The sequence below is a fragment of the Cicer arietinum genome, chromosome 6 (genome assembly GCF_000331145.2).
Source record: "Cicer arietinum cultivar CDC Frontier isolate Library 1 chromosome 6, Cicar.CDCFrontier_v2.0, whole genome shotgun sequence".
Classification (NCBI taxonomy): Eukaryota; Viridiplantae; Streptophyta; class Magnoliopsida; order Fabales; family Fabaceae; genus Cicer; species Cicer arietinum.
Genome location: NC_021165.2, coordinates 19,430,336 through 19,455,279, shown reverse-complemented (window position 1 = coordinate 19,455,279; position 24,944 = coordinate 19,430,336). Strand labels below are relative to the sequence as shown.

General features: G+C 33.0%; 2 protein-coding genes across 5 annotated transcripts; one reads left to right on the top strand and one right to left on the bottom strand.

Moving 5' to 3' along the window:
* The first annotated feature begins 7,278 nt into the window (after positions 1 to 7,278).
* Positions 7,279 to 10,056, top strand: LOC101508786 (F-box protein MAX2). Its single transcript, XM_004505434.4, has one exon. It carries the CDS (start codon positions 7,684 to 7,686, stop codon positions 9,814 to 9,816), a length of 2,133 nt encoding a protein of 710 aa, XP_004505491.1. The 5' UTR covers positions 7,279 to 7,683; the 3' UTR covers positions 9,817 to 10,056.
* Positions 10,057 to 10,322: 266 nt separating this feature from the next.
* LOC101507841 (serine/threonine-protein kinase EDR1) lies at positions 10,323 to 23,048 on the bottom strand. Of its 4 annotated transcripts, none has more exons than XM_004505430.4 (17): positions 22,537 to 23,048; positions 21,265 to 21,661; positions 20,016 to 20,219; positions 19,030 to 19,218; positions 18,664 to 18,908; positions 18,269 to 18,388; positions 17,949 to 18,038; positions 15,276 to 15,371; positions 14,671 to 14,769; positions 14,030 to 14,150; positions 13,123 to 13,411; positions 12,267 to 12,390; positions 12,148 to 12,167; positions 11,734 to 11,890; positions 10,964 to 11,252; positions 10,769 to 10,841; positions 10,323 to 10,618 (listed from the first exon to the last, which is right to left on the bottom strand). In XM_004505430.4, exons 2-17 carry the CDS (start codon positions 21,511 to 21,513, stop codon positions 10,536 to 10,538), a joined length of 2,448 nt encoding a protein of 815 aa, XP_004505487.1. In that variant the 5' UTR covers positions 21,514 to 21,661; positions 22,537 to 23,048; the 3' UTR covers positions 10,323 to 10,535. The 4 variants fall into 4 exon arrangements, with proteins under 4 accessions (XP_004505487.1, XP_073226299.1, XP_004505489.1 ...); XM_073370198.1 differs by lacking the exon at positions 22,537 to 23,048 and adding an exon at positions 20,610 to 20,742 and having other exon boundaries at positions 21,265 to 21,404; XM_004505432.4 differs by lacking the exons at positions 21,265 to 21,661; positions 22,537 to 23,048 and adding exons at positions 20,610 to 20,742; positions 21,105 to 21,257.
* Between the last annotated feature and the right edge of the window lie 1,896 nt (positions 23,049 to 24,944).

The window sequence follows — 24,944 nt, the reverse complement described above, 5'->3', positions numbered from 1 at the left end:
ATGTCATTTACAAATCTTAGAGAAGAATTTTGTTTAATAAAAAATAGATCAGACAAATACTGATATTGTTAGGTTGGACGTTTTGTTTTGAGTTCAAACTCGAGATATCGTGTAAGTTAATTATAGTAGAATTTATGTTTCTTTTAAAATAAAAAAAAATAAAAAATAAAAAAGCATTTTGAGTATTTGGGATATTATATATCTGTTGGTTCTAGATTGGACCAACCCTTTTATTCTTATAGAAACTAATTTTCTTACGGCGATCATTCTCTAATATTTATTTTTCATCTTCTCAATAGAAGTTCGAGTGTGGTGTATCCCTCATTCCTATCTTTTTTATATTCTCTTTCTCAATAATCATAGATGTGATTTCTATAAAATCTTAACAATTATGTCACTAACAACATATTTAAATATCATTACTTCTAATTTTAAATATACATGATATTCATTCAATATTCAAAAAATTGTATGCAAATATGTATAATTTTTAAGTGTTCAAAATAAAATATCCTTTAATCACGATATGGGACCTCTTAAAATTATATGCAATTGATGATAAATAAGTTGTGACACCTTATTATAAATTATTCTAACTTCAAATCACATTTTTAATGTTGACTTAATTGCACTTTTGATCCCTCTATTTTAGCTGAATCGTGAAAATAGTTCCTCCATTTTATTTCTCCTTAATTTTAATATCTCAAATAGAATTTTGGTTCAAACATTGATGAAGTGTCATTTTTTCGAATGATGTGTAAAAAAAATAATGTGGCATAGTCTATGTAGATTAACTGAATTTTAATATTATTCTAAATTTGAAAATTATAATTTTTATTTTTAAAAACAAATTTCATATTTTTAAAAACAACATTTAATTACAACAAAAAAATCCCTAATTTCATCTTCTTTATTTTTTTTTTGTAATTAAATTCTGTTTTTAAAATTATGAAATTTGTTTTAAAAAAATAGTTGTATTTTTTAAATTTAAAATAATATTAAAATTCAATTAATCCACATATACTATACCACATCATCTTTTTTTTTTTGACACATCATTAAAAAAATGATATTTCATCAAGTTTTAATTTTTTTTAAAACTAAAATGAAAAATAAAATAAAATAAAAAACTTATTTTTGTGATTTAACTAAAATAAAAAGACTAGTAGTATAATTAACCAATCTAAGTGTGTAAGGCCTCATAATTTATCTTTAGTAAAACGCATATATAGGACTTAAAAACTACTCTTAGCGTGCGTTTGGAATAGTGGAAAGGAAAGGAAATTACAATTTTCTAAATTTTATCTCTTATTTATTTGGTGTCATTTAAAGAATGATCAAATGTGTGGGACCCGATAAAAAGATATTTACTCGCTTATCGAGAAAAAAATGACAAAAGTGGGAAATGACATCATAAAGACCGAAATACCCTTCTCATATGCTTAAGCTGGTACCTCACAAACATGTTAGTAGTTTATTTTTGAAAGACACATCTTAGGACTTAATTCTAGGGATGTAGAAATCTGATCTAGAAAAATAAAAACAAAAAAGGACAGAATATGATAAAGTAAAAAAATTGGATTTAGGTTACTTTTTAAATTATCTGTTCCGTCCTAAAATAAACTAAAGAACAATGAATTTATTTTATTATTTTATTTTATTATTGACTCCACTTCATTAATTTAATAAGATTTGAAAAAATTTCATACTCCAAAGATCATTTCTCCTCCTTATCACAATATTATTATTATTATTATTATTATTATTATTATTATTATTATTATTATTATTATTATTAATTGTTTTGATACTTGATTAAAGAGTAAAACTATGACATGATAAAAGATCTATGGGTCCGAGTAGACATTAACTTGTTTTGATTGAATGATTAGTCTGATGTACGATAATTTTATAAATCAATACTTTTGATTGAATTGACAAGTGTTAACTATAAACAACTTGCTATGAATTATTTTATTTTTCTAAAAAAAGAAGTTAAATAATTACTAGTTGGCTGCTCGTCTTGAGACCAACTCAATTTCATTTTATTTTATAATTGATCGGATTTGATTAGATTAAAGAACATATTATATTATAACATAAAAATCGATTTGGTCAAATCTTAAGATCAAATAAAGAATACACAAAACTCAACTTCACTTGTCCTTTCTATATTCCTACTTAATCTTATGTTACTACTATTTTATTATATTAATCAACATCATTATTTGTAGGTAACTTTTTTATTAGTTTGTTTTTCCTTTTTATTTAGTATACTCTTTACGTTAATAAATCATTTCTAGATATTAATTAATACTTTTACTTATTATTATACTTGTGCAATATGCAATGTACGGGTCACAGATTATAAACAAATTATTTTGATTTTGAAAAAGTTTGGAAACATCCATTCATAGAGAATGATTTTTGTATCGATCTTAATTGAATTAATTGTATTTTATATGCATTTGAAGACACTTTACACAAATCTTATCTTCCCATCTTTGCTTTTTGGGACAATTAATATTTTCAGTATATGTTATCCTTCTGCTAAACTATCACACACGAGAATAGAGCAATTTCACCATCACTTATAACAAAGATAGATAATAATTATATATCTTTTGCAGTTCAACTTAAAAATTGTGATTAAACATGTCAAAGATAAATGCAATACAAGATTGCCCTTTATTTAGAAGGATTTCAGCCATTGCCAAATAATTCGAGCTAGGGTGTTAGAACTCAAAATTTTGAGTTTAAAGAAAGTCTAAAATAATTTAATTATAAATATATAATATGATTGATTAATTATAAATGTTCGTCAAATTTAATTATTTAAGATAAGAGTATCATGTAAATCCTGACTTGCGTTCGTATTTGGATGCTCCGGATTATTTTTTATAAGATTTATGTTATAAATTTTTTTATTTATAAATGTCTAATTATAATATTTGCTCTAAGACTCTAAATATGTTACTCCGGTCTTGATTTTAGTTTGTGAATATGGATACATCACTTAATATAAGACAATTTTCAAAAATATTACACATTAATAATCTCTTTATACAAATATCTAACTTTATTTAATTAATAGAATAATTTTTTTTACCAAGTTAACCTTATTTATCAGAATAATAATTCCTATTAGCTTATGAATGCAAGGTGAAGAATCATAATTGAATGAAAAGTAGTGCTTATAATATTAATTAGAAGGTATAATTGACAAATGAAAATAAAATTACATTTAATTTAAAACTAAAACGACACTTTTTTTTATATATATAAATGACACTCTTTAGAACTAATCATTTTTAATACAATCATATTTTAATTATTACAAAATACTACCTTGGTTCTTAATTATAAGCTTTAATTGTCTTTTATACATATATTAAAAAAAAATATAGACGGGGAATTGAACTTGTTGATGTTCTTAGAAATAGTGTCTCATTTTAAGGTAGAATTTTTTTTAAGATTACAAAGAGATGAAACAAAGTTATATTAATAACATTGTTGTGATATTTTCACATCAAAATACAAACACAAAATGCAGTGACATAAGCACTACGACATAAAATAATTTGATACCGTTGACCAATTATAACTATTTAATTTGTTTCGTTATATTATACGTGATTAAATCAAAGGTGTTATCTAATATTTTTTTTATGTGATACTTTATTATTAGTATTTAATATAAAACAATTTAATATTGATTGTACATCTCCTTTAAATTAACATTAATAATAATAATAATAATAATAATAATAATAATAATAATAATAATAATAATAATAATAATAATAATAATAATAATAATAATATTCTTACTAATAATAATAATAATAATAATAATATTCTTAAACCAATACCAAGGGTAAAATAAACAAATCAAATGAAGTGCATACAATACAATGGTACTTGAATCTTTGATGAGAATTTTTTTGTTCTTGATGAATCTTCAGCATCTTCGATATTTGAACCTTTTGATTTAGAAATTTGATTTCATAGGTGCCGAAAATCAAAATCTATCAATATGATAAAATAGTAAATATGTCTATTAAAATATCAATCTAAACGACTGCATTATTAACGGTTACATGAGCTATCATCAACCTTTAAAAAGAATCTCAAGGTCAAGATAATAACAAAAGTTTCAAGTGCAATCAATTAATCACTTAAACACATACTTGAGAAATCAAAGTTTTTCAATCAAACAAAAGTTTCAGTTTTCTTTCACTAAATTCACATATATGTTTATTGAGTTTTCTGCTGAAAATAAATCAAAAACAAGTGTTGAGTAGATTTTGATCCATCAACCTTCTCTTAATATTTTATTTGAAACTCAATATTACATTCTTAAAGATTGTTTGAGTGGCTTGTAAAAATATTTTTTGTGATTAAAATGTGACATGTAAAAAACCATTTCTGGATTTAAAGGTAATTGTAAGAAATTCTTTCAAGTCTGAAAGGTGAACATTGTAATCGATCAAGAAAGTTTGTGTGAACGCAAGAACATCCTTGTTAAATCACATTAGTGGAATAGCTCACAAATTGTGAGGAATGTACATAGTTTACTTTGGGTGAGCCTGAATACATCATTGTGTGATTCTTTTATCTTTATCTTTAATTATTTCTTACTCACAAGCATTGATTGCGTAGAAATAATATTACTCATTTATTTTCACTAACCAATAACGTTCTGCACTTTTGTTTTAAAACCAAAATTAATCTTGAGTTAATTTAAATTAAAAACATGAATTAATTTTTAAAGGGAAACACAATTCAAACCCTCTTCCTTGTGTTTGACATTGACATCAGAGTCTGCCTCTAAGGATTAATACTCAAAAAATGTTAGATGAAAAGATTCAGGAAGCAATGTCAAAAGCTAAATATATTGTTGAAGAAGGATCATCAAATAGACCACTCTACTTTGATGGTACAGACTACTACGTTTGGAAAAGTAAGATGCAACTATTCCTTAAATCATAAGATACATGAATGTGACACATCATAATAGATGAAAACTTCATACCAAGAATTGATCATAATGATTCAACATCTGTTGAAAAGAAAGAAGCATACTAAACAACAAAAGACAAAGCTAAAGTACTTTAATGCTAAAGCCCAATTATTTTTATCATGTGCTTTAAGAAGGAAAGAAAATGAAAGAGTTGATGAATGTGATACAACTAAAAAAACATGAGATACACTACAAACCCATCTTGAAGGAAGAAGCCATGTCAAAGTATTGATGTACGAAAGTTTGAACTGTTTGTGATGAATGAAGGAGAAACCATTGATAAAATGTATTCAAGATTTACAACCATAGTAAATAAAATGTGTTCTCTTGACAAGACATACACATTACAAGACAAAGTAAGAAAAATTCTAAGTGGCCATCCAATCCCTTATGATCACATTTTCCCTATCGTGATCGACATGTATATCAATGATAGTTTAGAGAGTAGTAAAAATCTTGGGGATGTCGTTACGAGTTTTCGAGGTGTTCTTCTCAATTTTTGACCACTTTGAAGGACAAAGGTCTTCATCCATGTGAGGGAGCTGAAGAGGGTTGCCTTGGAGAATGAGCATTGAGAAAGAAAGTGTGGCAAAAGCTGAGCCAATGGTGAGAAGAGTACCTGAAATGGACTGAGCTTGAGGAAAAAATGGGCCATAAAGATCCATATTTGGGAAACATGTGAGAGGTTCTTTCACAGTTAATTTGTGAGCAAAGATGGCTCTGCATAACTGGATTTTGAAGTGAGTGAAGGGGTTGAGATACCAAAGTGGGATTAAACTCGATGGGTGGAATCAAATTGAGCAACAGTAAAAGGAATAATGTTTTGTTGAAACGGAGAACGTTCTTGAGGAATGTTGATTCCAAAATTTTGAGAGTTTGAATTCAAGAATGTTTTCCTCTCATAACGTTTTCTTTTGTTGGTTCCATGAGAGAAAAAGTTTGATTTTGATGAATGTTTAGAGTTGGTGGAATGGACAAATCTTTCTTCATGTGTGAAGTATTTTTGGAGGAAAATTTTGAGATTTTGATGGTTGAATTTTCATTAGCGATGGAGACATTGAAATATTTAAAAAATTTAGTGAGAACCATAATGTAAGGAACATTATTTCTCTGGCTAAATTACATTCGTGGTCCCTTAACTTAATTTCAGGTAACGTTTTAGTCCTTTATTTTTTTTTCCCGAGTTAGTCCTTTATTTTAATTTTAAATGACAATTTGATATTTTATGTTTTAAAATTTCAACAACGTTATCCTTTTTTAAAAAAAATTAAAAAAAAAATTCAATCAAAACTCATAAAATTAATTATATTCTTCAATATAATACAAATTTCATCAAATCCGTAACACAAATCTTCAAATAAACTCATATTTTCATACTTTATTTGATATTATTAGGAATAAATGACTAAATCGGGAGAAAAAAAAACAGATAAGGGACTAAAACGTTACCTGAAATTAAGTTAAGGGACCACGAATGTAATTTAGCCTTATTTCTCTTGTAATCTTTGTTGGTAGAAGCAATTATGTTTTTGATGATGATATAAGGAAGATTGAGTTTTTAGCAACGAAGAAGGTGATAAATAACTAGAGCATGTTATCAAATACATACTAGTGGCTACCACAGTATGAAGCTACAAAATTAAAGATGTCAAAAAAAAAAAAAAAAAAAAGAAAGTTGTTTACCTCCACCTTAATCTAGATAAAAAAATATGACATTTTTGTATATATAAATTAATGTAGAATATAATTAAAAAAAATATAAATAAAAAAAATATCCAAACTTTGGAGGGCATAAATTTCCGCGAAATAACCCAGATGATCAAGAAGAAAGAAACTTTTGAAACCAATACACATAACAGATAATAATAGTACCAGCCTTATCATATGTATATACTATTATTAATTTGATAGCAAATCTGAAAATATCAACGTGAAAATAGTGATTAGAATGCCAAGTGTATGTTGCACTATATAGTGTGTGACTGTGTTCCAATCACAATGGACTCAGAATGGAAAAGACAGACCTTGACATAGTAGATAGAAAGAAAAAATGAACAAGATACCAAAGAAGAAAAGAAAAACAAAAATCAATCCAACGTGAATGACAGAATGTGATATGCCTAAAACTTAACCCTATTTATCTGATAAGGGATTAAATGGGTCCTGTATGTGGACCCAACCAATCCTCAATTGTTTGTCTGTATTCTTTTTCCCTTTATCTTAATAATAATAATGTAGACAGATTTCGTAAGCACCATTACCCCCTTTTCTTTTTTCTTTCCCATGGGTGGCTGGCTTTAACAAAGTACCAAAACCATCCCTCATTTTCAACCTCTCTGTCTCTATCTCTATCTCTATCTCTATCTCTCTCACACACACACACACACACAATTTTCCAGCATAGACAGATACATCGTATTCACGTGGCTATGCTTGGCCCAACCAACAAAGTTAAGTCCCTCCACTCTAATACATATCAATACCAACCATAGCATCCCCTATAATAAAATCAAACACTACTCTTAACTGGATCTTACAAGCTGCCAGAATATTACTCACTAAATTTCACTCATATCCATACCCCAATTACCATAGCGAAATAAATAAATCTTCCATTTTATTTTTCTTAAAAAAGGAAAGGATAAAAAGTCTTACCGGCGATGGCTGGAAATAACGAAGCAACCACCATCAGCCACCTGCCGGAGGAGATCCTGTCGAAGGTGTTTGCCGGCATCACTGACACACGGACTCGGAACTCGCTCTCCCTTGTTTGTCAGAGCTTCTCTCGGTTGGAGAGGAAGACGCGAACCTTTCTCACGCTCCGAGGAAACGCGCGTGACCTGTACAGGATTCCAACTTCCTTTACGTATGTCACCAACCTCGACGTGTCGCTCCTATCGCCGTGGGGTCACGCGCTCTTCTGCTCTCCCACCACCGTCGACTCTCCTATCCTCGCTCAACGCCTCCGAAATGCTTTCCCGCGCGTGACCTCACTCACTGTCTACGTCCGTGACCCTGAAACGCTCCATCTACTTCTCTTCAACCCATGGCCAGAGCTCCGCGACGTTCGTCTCGTCAGGTGGCACCAACGTCCGCCGGGGTTACAACCAGGCTCCGACTTCGCCGCCTTGTTGTCGCGCTGCCGATCGCTCACCTCGCTGGACCTCTCATCTTTCTACCACTGGCCGGAGGATCTCCCACCTGTTCTGGCAGCGAACACAGCAGCCGCGTCCTCTCTTCGCCGTCTGAACCTCCTAACCACATCGTTCACAGAGGGCTTCAAATCTAACCAAATCGAGTCCATCACCTCATCGTGCCCTAACTTGGAGCACTTTCTCGTGGCTTGCACTTTCGATCCGAGATACATCGGATTCGTCGGTGACGAAACGCTCTTGGCCATCCCTTCCAATTGCCCCAAGCTATCGCTCCTTCACATGTCAGATACGTCGTCGTTTTCGAATAGTAGAGAGGAAGAGGGTTTGGGCGGAGAGGATGCTAGGATTAGCCGCGCGACGCTTCTAGCGTTGTTCTCAGGGCTTCCCCTTTTGGAAGAGCTGGTTCTAGATGTTTGTAAAAATGTCCCCCAGAGTAGTTTTGCTTTTGAGAAGTTAAGTTTAAAGTGCCCCAATTTGAAGGTTGTTAAGTTGGGTCAGTTTCAAGGGATTTGCTTGGCAATTGGGTCACGGCTTGACGGAATTGCCCTTTGCCATGGGCTTCAATCCTTGTCTGTTAGCAGCTGTGGTGACCTTGATGACATGGGGTTGATTGAGATTGCCAGAGGGTGTTCACGGTTGGTGAGGTTTGAGCTTCAGGGCTGCAAGCTTGTTACAGAAAAAGGGTTGAGGACCATGACTTGCTTGCTTCGAAGGACTCTGATTGATGTCAAGGTTGCTAATTGTGTCAACCTCGATGCTGCCGCGACTCTTAGAGCTTTGGAGCCCATTCGGGACCGGATTGAGCGGCTTCACTTGGATTGTGTGTGGAAGGAAAGTGATGACTTTGGACATGGTTTTCCCAACTTTGACCCGAATGCTTTGGATGAACTGAATGGTGATGAGTTAATGGATTGCTTTGTGGGTGACGAATGTGGAGAAGACACGAGCAAAAGGAAGAGGCGGAGATGCGAGTATGGAATGGAGGAGGAGGATGATCTGTTTGGGCAGAGCAATGGTAATGGTTACTATGGCAATTTCTGGGACAGGCTGCAGTATCTTTCTCTGTGGATAAAGGTTGGTGATCTTCTGACTCAGTTGCCATTAGCAGGGTTGGAGGATTGCCCCAATCTGGATGAGATTCGTATAAAGGTTGAAGGAGATTGCAGAGGGCAGCCGAAGCCAGCGGAGAGCGAATTTGGTCTGAGCATTCTGGCTTGTTATCCTCAGTTGTCGAAGATGTGGTTGGATTGTGGTGATACAAGAGGTTATGTCTACACGGCGCCTTCTGGACAGATGGACTTGAGCCTGTGGGAGAGGTTCTTCCTTAATGGGATTGGCAGTTTGAGTCTAAATGAGCTTCATTATTGGCCACCAAAAGATGAAGATGTGAACCAGAGGAGCCTGTCACTTCCAGCTGCTGGCTTACTACAAGAATGTTACACTCTGAGGAAGCTTTTCATTCACGGGACAACTCATGAACACTTCATGAACTTTTTCCTCAAGATACCAAACTTAAGAGATGTTCAGTTGAGGGAGGATTACTATCCGGCACCGGAGAATGACATGAGCACAGAGATGAGGGTGGGTTCATGCAGCCGCTTTGAAGATGCATTGAATAGGCGTCAAATCTGTGATTGATCACTTGTAATGTTTGCTTAAGCCCCAATCATGGCACCGATAGGATTCAATAACCGAGAGAAGAAGGATACTGTTCTTTGAAGTTTTAAAGCTTGTTAACATCACTTACTGTTTTGGTAGATTATTTGTAACTTTCCCTCTCTTTTGTCATTGTAAAATTGCAGGATACGTCAGATTCTTGAGTCTCAAGTGTAACCATTCTAATTCTACTCGGCCTAAAAATATATTTTGTGCTTTTCATTCCACAAATGAGCGATAGATTACATGCACCATCTTTCACGAATAAATCAGGCAAAAAGTAGAAATTATTTAGAACCCCATTAATGGTTTTTGTATTCAAGTCTTCTTGCAAGAGGTCTCTTTGAATTTGAAGTGTATCTTTGTTTAGAATTAACTTTTTATTAAAAAACAATGAAGCAAGAAGGATTACACTGGTTATCATCTTAAATTAGGTCATAAATGACTTCTTTCAAAATCTTCAACTACTAAATGATAGGTCAACTGTGTAATAATAAGAGACAGATAGAAATCAGCATTGCTTTTTTTTCATCACATAAGCGACGACTTAGCAGCAAAGCTTGAAGAATGCACCAATGCACGTTTCAACTTGTTCTGAGAACATAAAATTCATATTCATATTATTTTACAATAAACATGAGCCGAAATACAATGTGATAACTCTACCCAGAGTTCACTATGTACAAAAGATAACAACTGCATCAGGACATTGAGTACTCTATGTCTACCAAACGAGATAGGATCTCCTCACAACTTGGACGCTCATGAGGTTCTGCCCAACACTCTGCACATGAAAAATCAAGAAACCAGTTGAAGTAGATGGGATCTGAATTATAATACTATGATTACAATACTATTAAAATCTGAATTATAATATACTATGATTACAATACTATTAAAGGGTCATGAATCAAGTTATGTAAGTAGCAGAAACCTGCAATCAGCCGGCCTAGCGGGCCTTCAGGAATCTCTAATCTGGAACCCTCATTAGCAACAGCATAAACCACCTAATCAACAGAGAATAAAGAATGTGCAACATAAATTATCATTTTGATTTCAAGACTCAACATATGTTTCCTATATAGAACCATAATCGAAATAGAAATCGTAACAAATCTATCAAACATACCCTCTCTGGATGTACGCCTTCCCATGGCCTATTCAAAGTGCATAGCTCCCACATTATCACCCCTAGGCTAAAGATATCACATTTTTCAGTGAACGGTTCATTTCGAATCAGTTCAGGAGCCATCCATTCTGGCGTTCCAGCTGAAGAAGAATCTCTCATGGGAGAATCTGTTACTATTCTCGAAAGTCCAAAATCACAGATTTTCACTGTCCAATGCTTATCCACCAGGCAATTCGCACTTTTCACATCACGGTGAATAATCTTCATTCGATGTATATGCATCAAGCCCCTACTCACCACCGAGATGTTTTCGAAAATGTCAACAAATGAAATACAATCTTACCAATATCAACTATCATAATAAAATAATCCATCAAATTGATAAGTCTTGCAGAACAAATTGTTTCCCTGACAGGGATACAATTTGATTAAAATGAAATACAATCTACTTGATAATAATTCAGCAATGATAAATCAATTAAACTCAACTTCTGATGAATTGTAAGTTGCATTTCTCTTTCATCGGGGAAAAACCTTAAATTATTATTATTTGCCTTATATCACTATGGAAGGATCTGTCTTGTATTGGATGAACAAAATTTACTACCATATATATTGATATTTTTTAAGGAATTGCGAAAATCAACAATATCTGACATGAATGTGAATGTACAACAAAGTTTAAATGACTAAATAGGAAAACAATGGAGAACTAAGAGAAGGTTCTGGAGGGTGTGAAATGTGAATAATCAGAATACTTAATTACTTACCTGCATATGTCCCGTAACATCTTTAGTCTTCTTCGCCAACTAAGCTTCTTCTTTTGACCGCTCACATGAATCAAGTAGAACAAAGATCCCATTTCCATATATTCGGTCACCATTGACAAGCGTGGAGGCTTTGTGCATGCACCAAGAAATAAGATGACTGCATAAAATTCAATTTACATTTAGATGATCTCAGAGAAAACATGCTATATGAGATTTTTTTTAGACATGAGATACTCTGTAGGAGGACCGTATATGTACAAATATCATTCTTACAACATTAAGAATTCAATAAAATGATGATACAGAAATTTAGATTGTCTTGCATACATTTTCATTCTAGAAAGCAATCTAGAAGAACAATTAGTGAAAAGCCATATAACTAAATAAATATCAAGTTCAGAGGATAGAGAGTACCATTAGGATGTCTAAGTCGGCTGGAAGACAAAAAAAGAGACAAAAGAAAGAGATGGGAGTCAGTAAATGTTGGATGTAACATAAAAATTAATGACATTCAGAAAATCATCAAAATATACCTGAGAATAGATATCTCATTGCAGAAATCTTCCATGTTTTCAGCAGTTAAATCTTGCTCTAGGAAAACCTTGATTGCAACATCTGTGCCATTCCATGTGCCACGGAAAACTTCACCAAAGAACCCTGAAAAAGAATAGAGCAATCAAGTTCCATAAATTATATGAAGCTAGTTTTCTTCAGGGAAGTTCAAATCATGAATAGAATTGAAAGGGATACTTCTGAACTGTCGGCGGTATCATACTGAGTTGGTAAAAATAATAAAAATAAACTTATAAGTAACACTAGATCAAAAGTACAACATCGAATTTTCCAATTTTATGTCTTTCATAAATAATGAGACTCCATTCCAACTCTGGTTTCTTTATGAATTTCAAAAACTCAATTTTTTTTCCTTAAACTCAATTCTTTACTAATTTATTAACTAACTTTTTTTGAAGAAACTAACTATTTAATTTCTTTCCTACTTCTCATCCCATGCACTAATTCCTTTGCTAAAACTACAGTGCTTCCTTTCCTTTTCCTTTATTCTTCCATTAAAGGAGAATCACACTCATAGACAAGAGGGGGGAAAATGAATCATGCAATTTTATTTTTAATTTTTTCCTTCATGTGGAAGAAATAGAAGTTTTTCTATGGCTCTCAAACATCGATTTCTTGGATTCAAAATCAGTTGGTGGAAACCCTAGAAAAAAAATCAGATCTGGTCCAGATCTATCTGGATCTTTCACAATCAAGCACAAGTATGTAGAAATCCAACCTCTGAAATAGTTTGAGTCAGGTAAATCAGCTGGAAACAGTGATTCACAATCACAAGTCATATTATTTCAATAACTAAGGTAAAATCTGAAAACATACCAATCCCAACACGAGTTCCAACTGTCAATTCTGAGAAATCAATATTCCACTCTTCATATGGTAACAGAGGTTTATTATTGGACATTGATGATTCAAGGATTTTATTCCAAGTCGACTCCAGTTCATCACCTATTTCATATCCCGACGGCCTGCTTGTCTCGGAAGTTTGTCCTCGATAATCATGTGGTGAAGAGGGTAATGACATTGCCTTATGAGAAGTTACGTTGTCGCGGTGCAGCGGATATAAGGGGGACCTTTCATTTTGATCATCAAGGCGAAAATTTGACAGCTGTGATATTTCAGTACAGGAGTCACGTGCGTCAAACATCGTGTTTAAAACAGAAACCAAAACAAATTATTTCTATACACTAAATTACACATGTTCATACTATAACCATCAACATTGAAACAACAACAATCAAAGCATTTTTCCACTATGTAGATTTGCTATATGAGTTAGACATCATAATGTCGCGAATAATGTCTAACAACAGGTCGTTTAATTCCAAATCCTTCTCAATGGGTTTGACCTATAATTTTCCTTGGTCTCCCTTTCTAACTAATAACTATTGGGCTAATCCTGTATCTAAGCTACCTTCCAATTCGTATTTCTGTACATCTTCTCCACACATGCCCAAACCATCTAAAACAAGACACAATAATGAAACACACATAACTCCACAATCGTTATGATTATGATTCTATTCCCAAATATTATAAAATAAAATCATATTGCGGTCACTGACAAAAATAGATAGCTTTCTTTTTAAGAAGAAAAATAACGACAGGATATTGCTATCTTGTAGACTGTGATGCATAGGAGATGCTGAAGATGCCACAGCAAGAGAAAGGTGGTTTAAATGATAGCATACTTCATCATTACTATAAAAATACACACAACACATACATTTTTCTGAAGCTCTTCACTACTAATTCGATCATTGGGAGAGTGAGACAATGAACTATCATCCTCTTGTTCCCTTAGAAGACGATTTTGCTTTAGTTTTTCATTCATTGCCCGCACAGCCCTACAGAGATTAGATCCTGAGTTATCACAGTAATAAAACAACTTGTAAATCGGCAATAGCACATTTACAATATATTACCTCTGAATTAAAATAACAGGCATGCCCAATAAAAACTGCAAGTAGGGGTGGTCCTAGGGGATCACTACTTTGCTTGACCAAAGTACTAACATAATTAATACATTCTTTGTATTGGTAGTTTAGCACAAAGCACAAACCATTTATGACAACCAAGCCTCAGACAATCTATCAAATTTAGTTAAGTTATACCACGAGCAAGGGTTAATTGATCCAACAGTCCTAGCCTGAAACTTTTATAAGTTGGAATAAAAGAAATACTTAAGGACAGCAAACATGCAACAATTTAACATTGATCAATAGCAAACATGAACGTAATAGCAAACATGTAATAATTTAACACCAACCAATAGCAAACATGCAATAAACAATTTAACATTGATCAGCACCAAGGACAGCAAGCTTAGTGTGTACAAATGCAGAAGCATAATTGACAACAACCAACCTTGCAATATCATCACCGATCTCTGGTGTTATACTGATGCTTCTTCTTCGTATCCTACGAGCTTCTGATGAGGATGCACCATCTGACTTATAGCTGGATCTGAAAGGAAAAAAAAAAAAGTCATCTATTTGAAAATGTGAGGAAGAAAACACTTTCATATATGTACATAACTAGATATAATGACCATCAGGACCATATGTCCTCACAAACAAATTCATGAGGGAAAAAGGAAGTGATGTGATACTTTAAGAGCAAATTCGGATAGAAAGAAAAACGTTGAGGAGATAAGGACAACTTGTTTTTCTAGTCCACTGCAACACCAAGAGTAATGATAATTTATCATTGTTAAGCTTTGTCAGTTTTAAGCACAAATTCTTTAGAAAATTTGAACTAATGAATATCATTGCTTTATCCAAACTTGAGCTGGTCATTAGAGATTTATAAGGGCAAACTCGGATAGAAAAAAAAAGGTTGGAGATAAGGACAACTGGTTTTCCTTCAGAAATAAAAGCCCAGTGAAGTTAAAATGTGCAAGTGAAAAATAAAAAGCCAACAACCAATCACAGGGTCCGAGCAAATATTAAGGGAACCATAGAGGAATAAACCTTGATGTAGCCTGGTCATCAGCAAAATCTCTAAATGCAGTCTTGCCACCGCCAAGCTTAGACTGTCCACGAGCTTGAAATGATGGATGTTCTGGACTGCAAAATAAGAAAAATTGGAAGCACAAATTATTAATATTCTAAGGTATTTTAGTAAGTTGGGTTCTGAGATCATTTAAATAGTGATGCCACTGATTCACAAATTTGATAAAACACAGATCCATTAGAAAGACAAGATTAGAAAGTCCTATTTGTAAGAGGTTGCCACTCTAAATTCCTTTCGAAAACTAAAGATAACCCCTCCCATATCTCCTACCTATTATTTTAATAGCCTATCATCTCACCCTCTCTAACCAACTTGCAAACTCAGGGAGGTTTCCAATCACCCATAATCAATATGCGATGAGGGTGAGTATCACTTATTCAGCAACAGAGAAGCCGTCTTTCACCAAGGGAAACAATGCTGAAAACAAAGTACAAGCAAGCACATCTATTGACAATAGACAGGAACATGCACATTCAAGTGCACAATACATTGGAAGATGTGATAGTTTAACCATGAATAATTTGTTGCAGAATGTGGTTTTCTTTAATCCAACCATTAGATAATCAGAGATTATTTTGATAATCAGACAAGCTGAATTTATGATAAATTTGATATAGAAAAAAATTTGAAACGTATAAAATTGAAGGGGAGTCCCTAACATGGTTTCTAAAAATTATGGGTTCACAGGTGGTCCTTGGCTTTTGACCTGTAATTGTTGGTTAGCATTTTTTTATTTTTCAGTACTTTGTTTGTAAATATCTAATTTTTCTATTGCCTTTTTATGTTTTTTATTTTTTACATTTCAGCCCCATCTTCTAGTTGTTTGATTTCGAAGAATCCTACCAACCAAAACAAATATACTTCTGATAGTCACATCTATTGGTCGTTGGGAATTGTTATACTTCTCATAGTCACATCTCGTGTACTGTGTGTTATGGAACTTGCATACATTTATGAGATGATAATTTTAATGGGGGTCTTTAATCCGTCCATGACCATGATATAATTATTGCCCCCAAAAACTACAAATCTCCGAGCATGTCTATCTTCGACTGCAATATATGATAACAAAATATGTTAACAAAATAAGATCACATATGTTAGACTGTTGATCAACGTTAACTTACAACCTTTGTTTAAAGAACAAAACACACTGCACATTTTACTTCAATGGTAAACAAAATAAGATCAGATATGTTAGATTGTTGATCAACGCTAACTTATAACCCTTGTTTAAAGAACAAAACACACTGCACCTTTTACCTCAATGGTGAACAACACATCAAACCCTCACCCAGCAAACATATATACCAGCATCTAAAAAAGTAGAAAAAAGTACAAAGTTTACAGCACAGAAGCAAAGTAATCAGGGATCTAATAACCATTATCTCATCTTTGCCATCAAAACAATAATAAGGTGAACGACTTATGTACAGGTTTGTGTCTTAGAGTTACATCCTTGCCACAATAAGTTGGCTATTAGAGTCGATCTGTGTGGTTTGAAGAGAAGAATGGGTTTGTCTCAAGTTAACTGTGTGTCAACAATGGGTAGAAGATGGGGCAGAATTGTAAAGGCAATAGAAAAATTAGATATTTACAAAGCATCAAATAAAAAATAATAAAATGCTAACCGGCAATTAGAAGTCTAAAAACGAGGACCACGGGTGAATTCATACTTTTGGGGACCATATTAGGTGCTCCCTAATTGAAGACAATATGGTCATTTATCTACAAATCTGTCTAATTCCAATAATTAAAGTATTATTATTTAACATAATTTGCTCTTCATGAAATTGGGCCAAGTGCAATGAAATTTCCTCAACCATTTCATATTTGAAATTTTGACAAAAGCTATTTTAGTTCTCTACCATCTTCTGCCAGATCGGGAAAACATCAAAGTAAAAAAATGCATGCACTACTTGCAAAAGTCAGGATAGTCTGCCAGGACAAGTGACTAAATATCCACATTGTGAAGCCAAGAACAACAGAAATAAATATTTTCCTCTAAACTGGCAATTAAAGACTACATTCTCTGAAGTCTAAACTTGTCTCTATCAGAAATAACCATTTAATTGTCAATTTCTCCTTTTATCATTCTCTGTCTCGACAAGTATGTCTACATGTTGAGAGTCATTTTGTAAAGACAACTGGTTCCAAGTAAACATGAAAACTGTGATAACTGATAAAGCAACAACAAATTTCACAAATACTGATCTGAATCAATTTCTTTCTGAAAATTTTAAAATATGAGAAAAACCTCAAATTTGGGTAGCGTACTCATCATTGAGTGCAGCTATTCTATCCCAACAGACCTGGTGTATAGGGCAATTTCATAGTACATTTCTTCATACTGGCAACTACAGGGTTTTTTTCTCTTGGCAACAATATTAGATAAGCCAGGAATATTGTCAAACACTATAGGCTATTCACACCACAAACACAGACAAACGGCCCATTTATTTGAGCTTAAAAGAAAAAGGGATTTTAAGGTTGTGGAAAAATGTGATTTATTTTTATAGAGCTTTTAAGTAAAGTAGTAAACTATTAAGTTATTTTGCATTTGGTTACAACTTGTTCTAAACCTAAAATGCATACACATATCTATCCAAAATCCACAAATCAGGAATAACCTTGAGCTAGCGGTCCTCTGTTCAGCAATGACCTTTCTTCGACTACGCCGACCAATTGAAGTTGCAATGTTGGGTTCACTATGAGACAAGCTGAAGAAATTGACAACCATTCAATAAGAAACAGTTGGTATTCTATATTTTAAGAAAATCAAGTCAAAAAAGGTTCACAAACCATAGAAAATGACCTAATCAATCATAATGAAAAATAACACTTCAAAGTGAAAAAGAAAAAGAAAGAGAATAGAATCTTTAACTGAGCAAAAGTAACAAAACAAAAAGACTAACGGATAAGATCTAAGGATGAGCAATAGAAGTATTACCTTAATTTCCTGTCCAAACTGGTATTTGATCGTAACATCATATTTCGCAAGGGAAGACCTGAAATATTTGAAGATGTTTCAAATCTTCTATGGAATTGGAGATTCTCATCTTTTTCAGCACTGTAAGGGGGCCAAGAAAATCAATGCCAGTCAATTAGGAACTCTTGTAATGGACAAAATGGATGGTTTAAAGGTCATTAGGCCAATGCATAGTCAGAAGTTGCAATACAAGACTGGATTTTATTTTATTTTATTGAAAAAATAAGGATTGTATTGTTGAATTGATGAAATTAAAATTAAGGAACAACAAAATTTTGAGAAACAAAAAGTAGCAAGTATGTAATTAAGCCGAAGCAAAAAAAATAATAACAGTCTCCAAACTCTCGGGATCTAACCTATCTGAAACCCCATATAAAGGACTGTTTGGTTCTAATGGTGAATCACAAGAATCATTTTCTGCCGAATCACTCTCTCCCGCTGCAGAAATGTGTGTCATAAGAATTGACTTGATTGATCGTGGTAACAGTTGGCCAGGAAAGCGCATGAGATCAACCAGCAGTTCCACAGAATTTAACACAACTATCACAGACATATGCTTGTATGAGTCTACACAATCAGCAGCTCCATCAGTTGGAAAACCCTGACGAAGAGAAACAAGAATCCTTCAAAATTATATATTGTCTTTAGACTGAACATTGATAAACACGAGTATCACAGGGAGTAATTGCACTTCATAACAACCAAAATAAACTAGAGCTTACCATCATAAGCCTACTTTCAAGACCTACAGTATCTGATAGAACTTTAAATAAGATAGCTCGAGGACGGCATGAACCATGCCTTATTTGCCCCAGCATCTGGACACCACGACTCTCAAACATGTGGGAGGATTCCTCAAGTGCAGCTTTTGCTGGACTTTCTACATTTGGTCGCTTATAAAAATCAGAAACCTGTGCAGGAATTAAGATCAAAACAAATGTTGAGCACCTTTTAACCTATGTTTAGAAAATAAAATAAATATTGAATAAAAGGCATTAATTGATTATTAATGTACCTGCCAACAAACTTGTAGTAGATAATTAAGGTGGAATAATTTAATTGAAATAAGTTGCGGTTGACTAAATCAGAACGTAGAAAATATGAATAGAAAAACCTACTAGGATAACAAGTCTCTTAAAATTTGGCAATCGAATGATAGGGACTTGGGTATTATGGAGTGCCTAAGTCCCATTCGAGTAGTATGGGATGGTCGATTGAGTAATTAAGTGGCTTGGTTTTTCCCCCTTGATAGGTAGCCTTTAAAGGAGGGTTCCCCAAGTGCTTGGATACTTAACAATTGGTATCAGAGTGGTTGGTGGTGGCTCAGAAAGGCTACCTACAGAGGGGCTGACTAGAAACGACTGAGTAAAGTGTTGTAGAGTGCAGCTGTTGAGACGTCAACTCTCAAGGGCAGTGCTATGGTAGGGACGTGGGTACAAGTCCCACATCGAGTAGCACGAGACAGTCAATGGAGTATTTAAGTGAATTGGTCCTTCCCCTTGATAGCTAGCTTTTAGGGGAGGGTTCTCCAAGGGCTCAGATACTTATCATGGACTAATTTGGAAAAGTATTTGACGTTGTAAAATACACTTTTGCACAAGGAAAAAAATCCTATTAAATGACAATAATGGAGCAATAATGATATATGAGGAAATCCCGACACAGTAAACAAGATCTAGAAATAAGATACAGTAGTAGTAGTACATACTAATCCAGCTATCTTCTTGATCATTGCTGCTGGATTTGTGTTCAATCCTTTAACCAATGTGACAATTAGTTGCTTCAACATAGATAATTTTCTATCTTTCTTTGCATCCACAACAATGACATCAGCCCTAAAACCCTCGCCACCTAAAGTTTGAAGCTCCTCCAAAGTAGGGATACTATCGAAAAGTTTCTTGAGCCTTTTCTCCTGCGCATCATTGGATTAATTAGTGACAATGAAAGATGTAGAGGAAAGCATCTTGATTACACATCAAGAACAGGGATATCACATATAAACTCAAAGAATAATACATGACATAAATGAGCTTAAGGTTGTCGTATAGCTCTTTAAAACTATACTACAAAGCAAATATTTAGTACAAAAGGGCCAAAATAAGGAAGTTCCATCGGGAAGCTTCAATAAAACCATGTCAAATTCCAGAATGGGCTGAGTTGACCTCTTCCTGCAAAATTAAATGAACCCTTCTTTAACAATCAATGATACTGATACCACCGCTTGTGATAGTACAATACCATAATCACTAACTATTTTGCACAGGCTAAAGACAAGTTCTATTTCTTTGCCATAAGTCTTTACCAGGCAAAGTAGACATGAGCCTTCACAAGCACATTGCTACCTAGCTCCACTAACTGCGCCAAGCACCACCTGGCACTTACATGTATGCCACATTACTCTTACCAAGCCGCCATAAAAGTTCCCTGATGATTTCCTACAATTTATATAACTAAGTACTTGAGCTCAATGCTGTATTTTGTAAACTTTGCATAACCCTTAACTTTCATACAAAAAGCTGTTTCACTTATGGGTCTTCTTTTCCAATTTTTATTAAAAAAATAATTAAAAAAGGACAAAGAATATAATACAAAACAGAAGATAATATCGTCCTAATATGTGGAATTAGATAATCAAAGGAAAAATATCTCGAAATTGATACGATAAACAAAAATTGATATTTCATTTGATGTTTTCCTACTGTGAGACTAGAACTAGAAGTTCCAACTCAACTAATTATTCTCAAGTTTCAACTAATAGAAAAGACTCTTTTCCGATAAATTCCTTTATAAATCGTACCGAATTAATATCTCCAATTCAATAAGTCATATTGAAAACACAACTATACTCCGAGCTTGTGCATTCATAACATGATCAACCAATATACTCCAAGCTCGTGCATTCACACCAAGTGCAATTACATATCCTGACTAGTAAAGTGACATGAATCAATCCTCACCGGAACAACTGAGTAAAACCCATTTGGTATCGGTTCTGAAAGCATTCCGGTGTGCCAGAGAATTTGCGATGCCCTCTGAGGTGACATAAAATCTTGATTGGTATATCTAGGTGATTCTTTATTATTTAAGGTCTCCTCTTGAGTTCCCAAAGAAACAGATCCCAATTTTCCAACGAAATCTGAAGGCCACCGCGACACATTGGACTGCCTTTGCTCTGTCAGCCGTGCATCTTCTCGTGTCCTCTCCATGTTCTTATAAATTCTGAATTTAAAACCATTTCTCTGCACTTCTTAATCCATACGAGATGTATCAAAGCTAAAGGTAGTTCCGAAACCACAAGTCATTGAAACACATGCTTTAGCACCTCCAACGGCTTCAAGCTGGAGGCCGCATAACCTGCATGAACCAAATACAAGGTATAGTGTAATTGATTGCATATAACAAGAAACTGAAGCATTTCCAGGCAATATAGTCAATAAACATTACCAAAATAAACGTAACAAATTTGGTTAAAAACACCTAGCTACTCATGTGCGAGAACCTGTCTCCGGATTAAACTGCCACAAGTTACAACTGACCCTAATGTGTCAGTCGCTAGGATTACTCTAGATGCAACCACAGGAGAAAAATTACAGAACTAATATTACTAACTGAACCAGTCCGTTACAAACAGATTCGTTCAGTTACAGAGACAACTCTAAGTCTAACTATAAATACTGTGTTATTCAGTTTTTATCATCAAAATACACAAGATCAGATAGATTCACAATTATCTCCCTTTCCTTCAGTTACTTTCATTTTCCCGTCCCTAACAACTGTTGAATTCTAATTCTAATACTACACAAACCTTCAATTCTACTCTCTTCTTTCCACGGTCAAGATTAGCTTTCTTACACGATTTATACACTACACCGACACGCATTAAACGCTGATAAAAAGAACTAAGTACTTCAATCACAATATCAAAACTCGGAAATCGCGAAGCAAAAAAAGAAGCTTCTCAAAACAACTTTTCAAGCACACAATTTCAAAGTTCATCATCCATCCAAAATTACGCACACATCCAAACCTATTTATAAGAGCAAAAACGAAAAGGGAAAATTAAAATGTATCAATGAGAGAGATTGAGAAGAAGGTTTTAAAGTGATAGTGAAACTGCTACGGAAGTGAGAAATAACGGAATTAAAATTGCCGCCAATAAGAATAGTAAAATCCAAGAATGCGTTGACGAAGAAGGAAGAGACAAAAAAGAGTAGTAATAATTATTATACCTCTGAAGAAGATCGAAGCATTTGAACGCAAAAGTGGAATGAAGTTGAATAGCATTTGAATCTGAATCAATTGTTCATGCGGTGAAATGCAGGAGAAGAAACACCTAGACACCAATATTAGGAGCGGAGAGAATAAGAGAGAGAATGAAGAAGAACGTGATGGTGTAAACAAGGAAATGAGAGAGAGATTTGATAGTTTTTTTGGGTTTAGAATTGATGGAAGGTGAGAAGAAAGCGATGGGGTTCGCGTTGGGTTTGGGGAGTGAGAGTATTTTAGTTGTTATGAGAGTGTTAAAAGAGAGTTTAGAGAGAGAAAGAGAGGTGAGGTGGTGAGTCACGTGCAGAGGCGATAGGTGAGAGAGATCTCTCCGACAGCCAGCTAGATAATAGAGTTGGCTCCCTTTCCTTTACTCCGCGTGACTCAAAATCAAAAACTCTTCCCACTCTTCTTCTTTCCCTTTATTCTTTCAATTTAATCTTTAGTGTACTAATATAGAATTAACTTGCCTTCCAAAGTCTAACATTTGATGATTCATGTATAACATATATAGAATTTACACTTACCTTATTCACTACTGAAGATATTCATTCATTTCTTTTTATTTCTTAATCTTTATGGTATACCAACTAACTAACGGGTTCCTAGGTCTAACATGTGATTCATGTATAACATATATATAATTTATTTGCAGTTACTTTAGTAAATTTATTAGTCAAACATCAGTTGATATCTTTTTGTTGATTTTTTTTTTTTTTGACATCTTTCTTCTTTTTTTTATTAGATGTAGTTTTGTTTAAGACTTTGTCCAAACTAAATGTAGGTATATTTGTAGAAGACTGACTCATACCATTAAAATCAATCGTCATTAAATTTTTATTAAATATTTTTAATTGTATTAAATAGCTTTTTATTTCTATTTTGAGAAATATTTCTTTTGTATAAATCGTTTTTAATTTAATCTTATTAATTTAACATAAATAGGTATTGGTATTGCTATCTAATTTAAAATGAAACGAAATTTGAATAATAATATATAGGATCAACGATTTATTTAGAAACATTCTATAGTAATTTATTTTGTCGTGTATTTATATATAGTCACGTATTAAATTTTTGTAAGTTTTTTGTTATAAAAAAATTATTATAAATGAAAATACTTACTTCCTAATATTATAAAAAAGATATTATGATAAAATTATTTATTTTTTACACGTCTTTTATTATGTTTACTGAGATAAATTATACTCTTGAATTAAAAAAATACGGTGAGAAAAATAAACCAATCAAGTTCATAGTATCAATTAAAGTATAAACAAATCAAGTTCATAGTTTTAACCCACCTATTATCTTTTTTTTTTTTTTTGCTGAATATATATACATCTCTAAAATGCTGTTATTTCTATGTTATTAATTATTAACTTGTTAATACTGATCGAACAATTCAAATATTTAAATTATTTCAAAATATTGGCATGATGATGAATCTATGACCGACAGTTTACTGGCGCTATTAATTTAGTAATTTTTGTTGGTGAATTTTATAGTAGTCCTTTGATTTATTTCTACTACTAAATATAGCATGATTGAAAAATGAAAAAGAAGTACAATAATATTCAAAATGAATAATAACTAAACGACAACCGTAGATTCAACTAGTATAAGAATAGTATTCTGATACAAGTTGGTACGATCCCAGTGGACCCTATAGGTCAATTGGCTCCAATCAATTCAAACCCTTGGCAAGCTCCCACACACCTGGAGAACTAGAATAAGACCAAGTTAGTAATTGCCATATGAATTTATGTTCTTTTATTATGTATTAGTATATCAAGTATCTAAAGAGTAGATTTTGAATAGTAAGATAGCTCATATGTCATTAAGTTATGAATGAAAAAGTGGTATTTAATTTAGTTGTATGATTGTAATACTTCTGACTTATTTCAAGGTGTTTAAATATAAGTATTTTTCGAAGTGAAGACTAATATAAGTATTAAGTTATGAATGAAGGTGTATGACGTTCTGGATCAATCTAATATAAATATTACTCTTACTATTTATACATATATAAAGATTTGATATCTCATATCAATAATCTGTAAGATGTGATCATCAGTCTACTCATGTAATCGTCTCTATGCATTAATGGTGTCATGTCTAACTGTAAAACTTGACTACAAACAATTTAAGAATAATGTTATTATGTTCAATAAAGTCTCACGAATAACTCACGCTTAATATTCCATTTAACAAACTAACTATTCTAAGAAATTTATTATACTTTAAATAAATCTACATAATAAATTAAAATGTCTCATATTACTATATAAATAATAGTTAGTGTCATGATACAAATCATTAAAGGGTCGGGGCAAAGGTGTGGTTTTTGGGTTACATTGGTTTGGGTCGG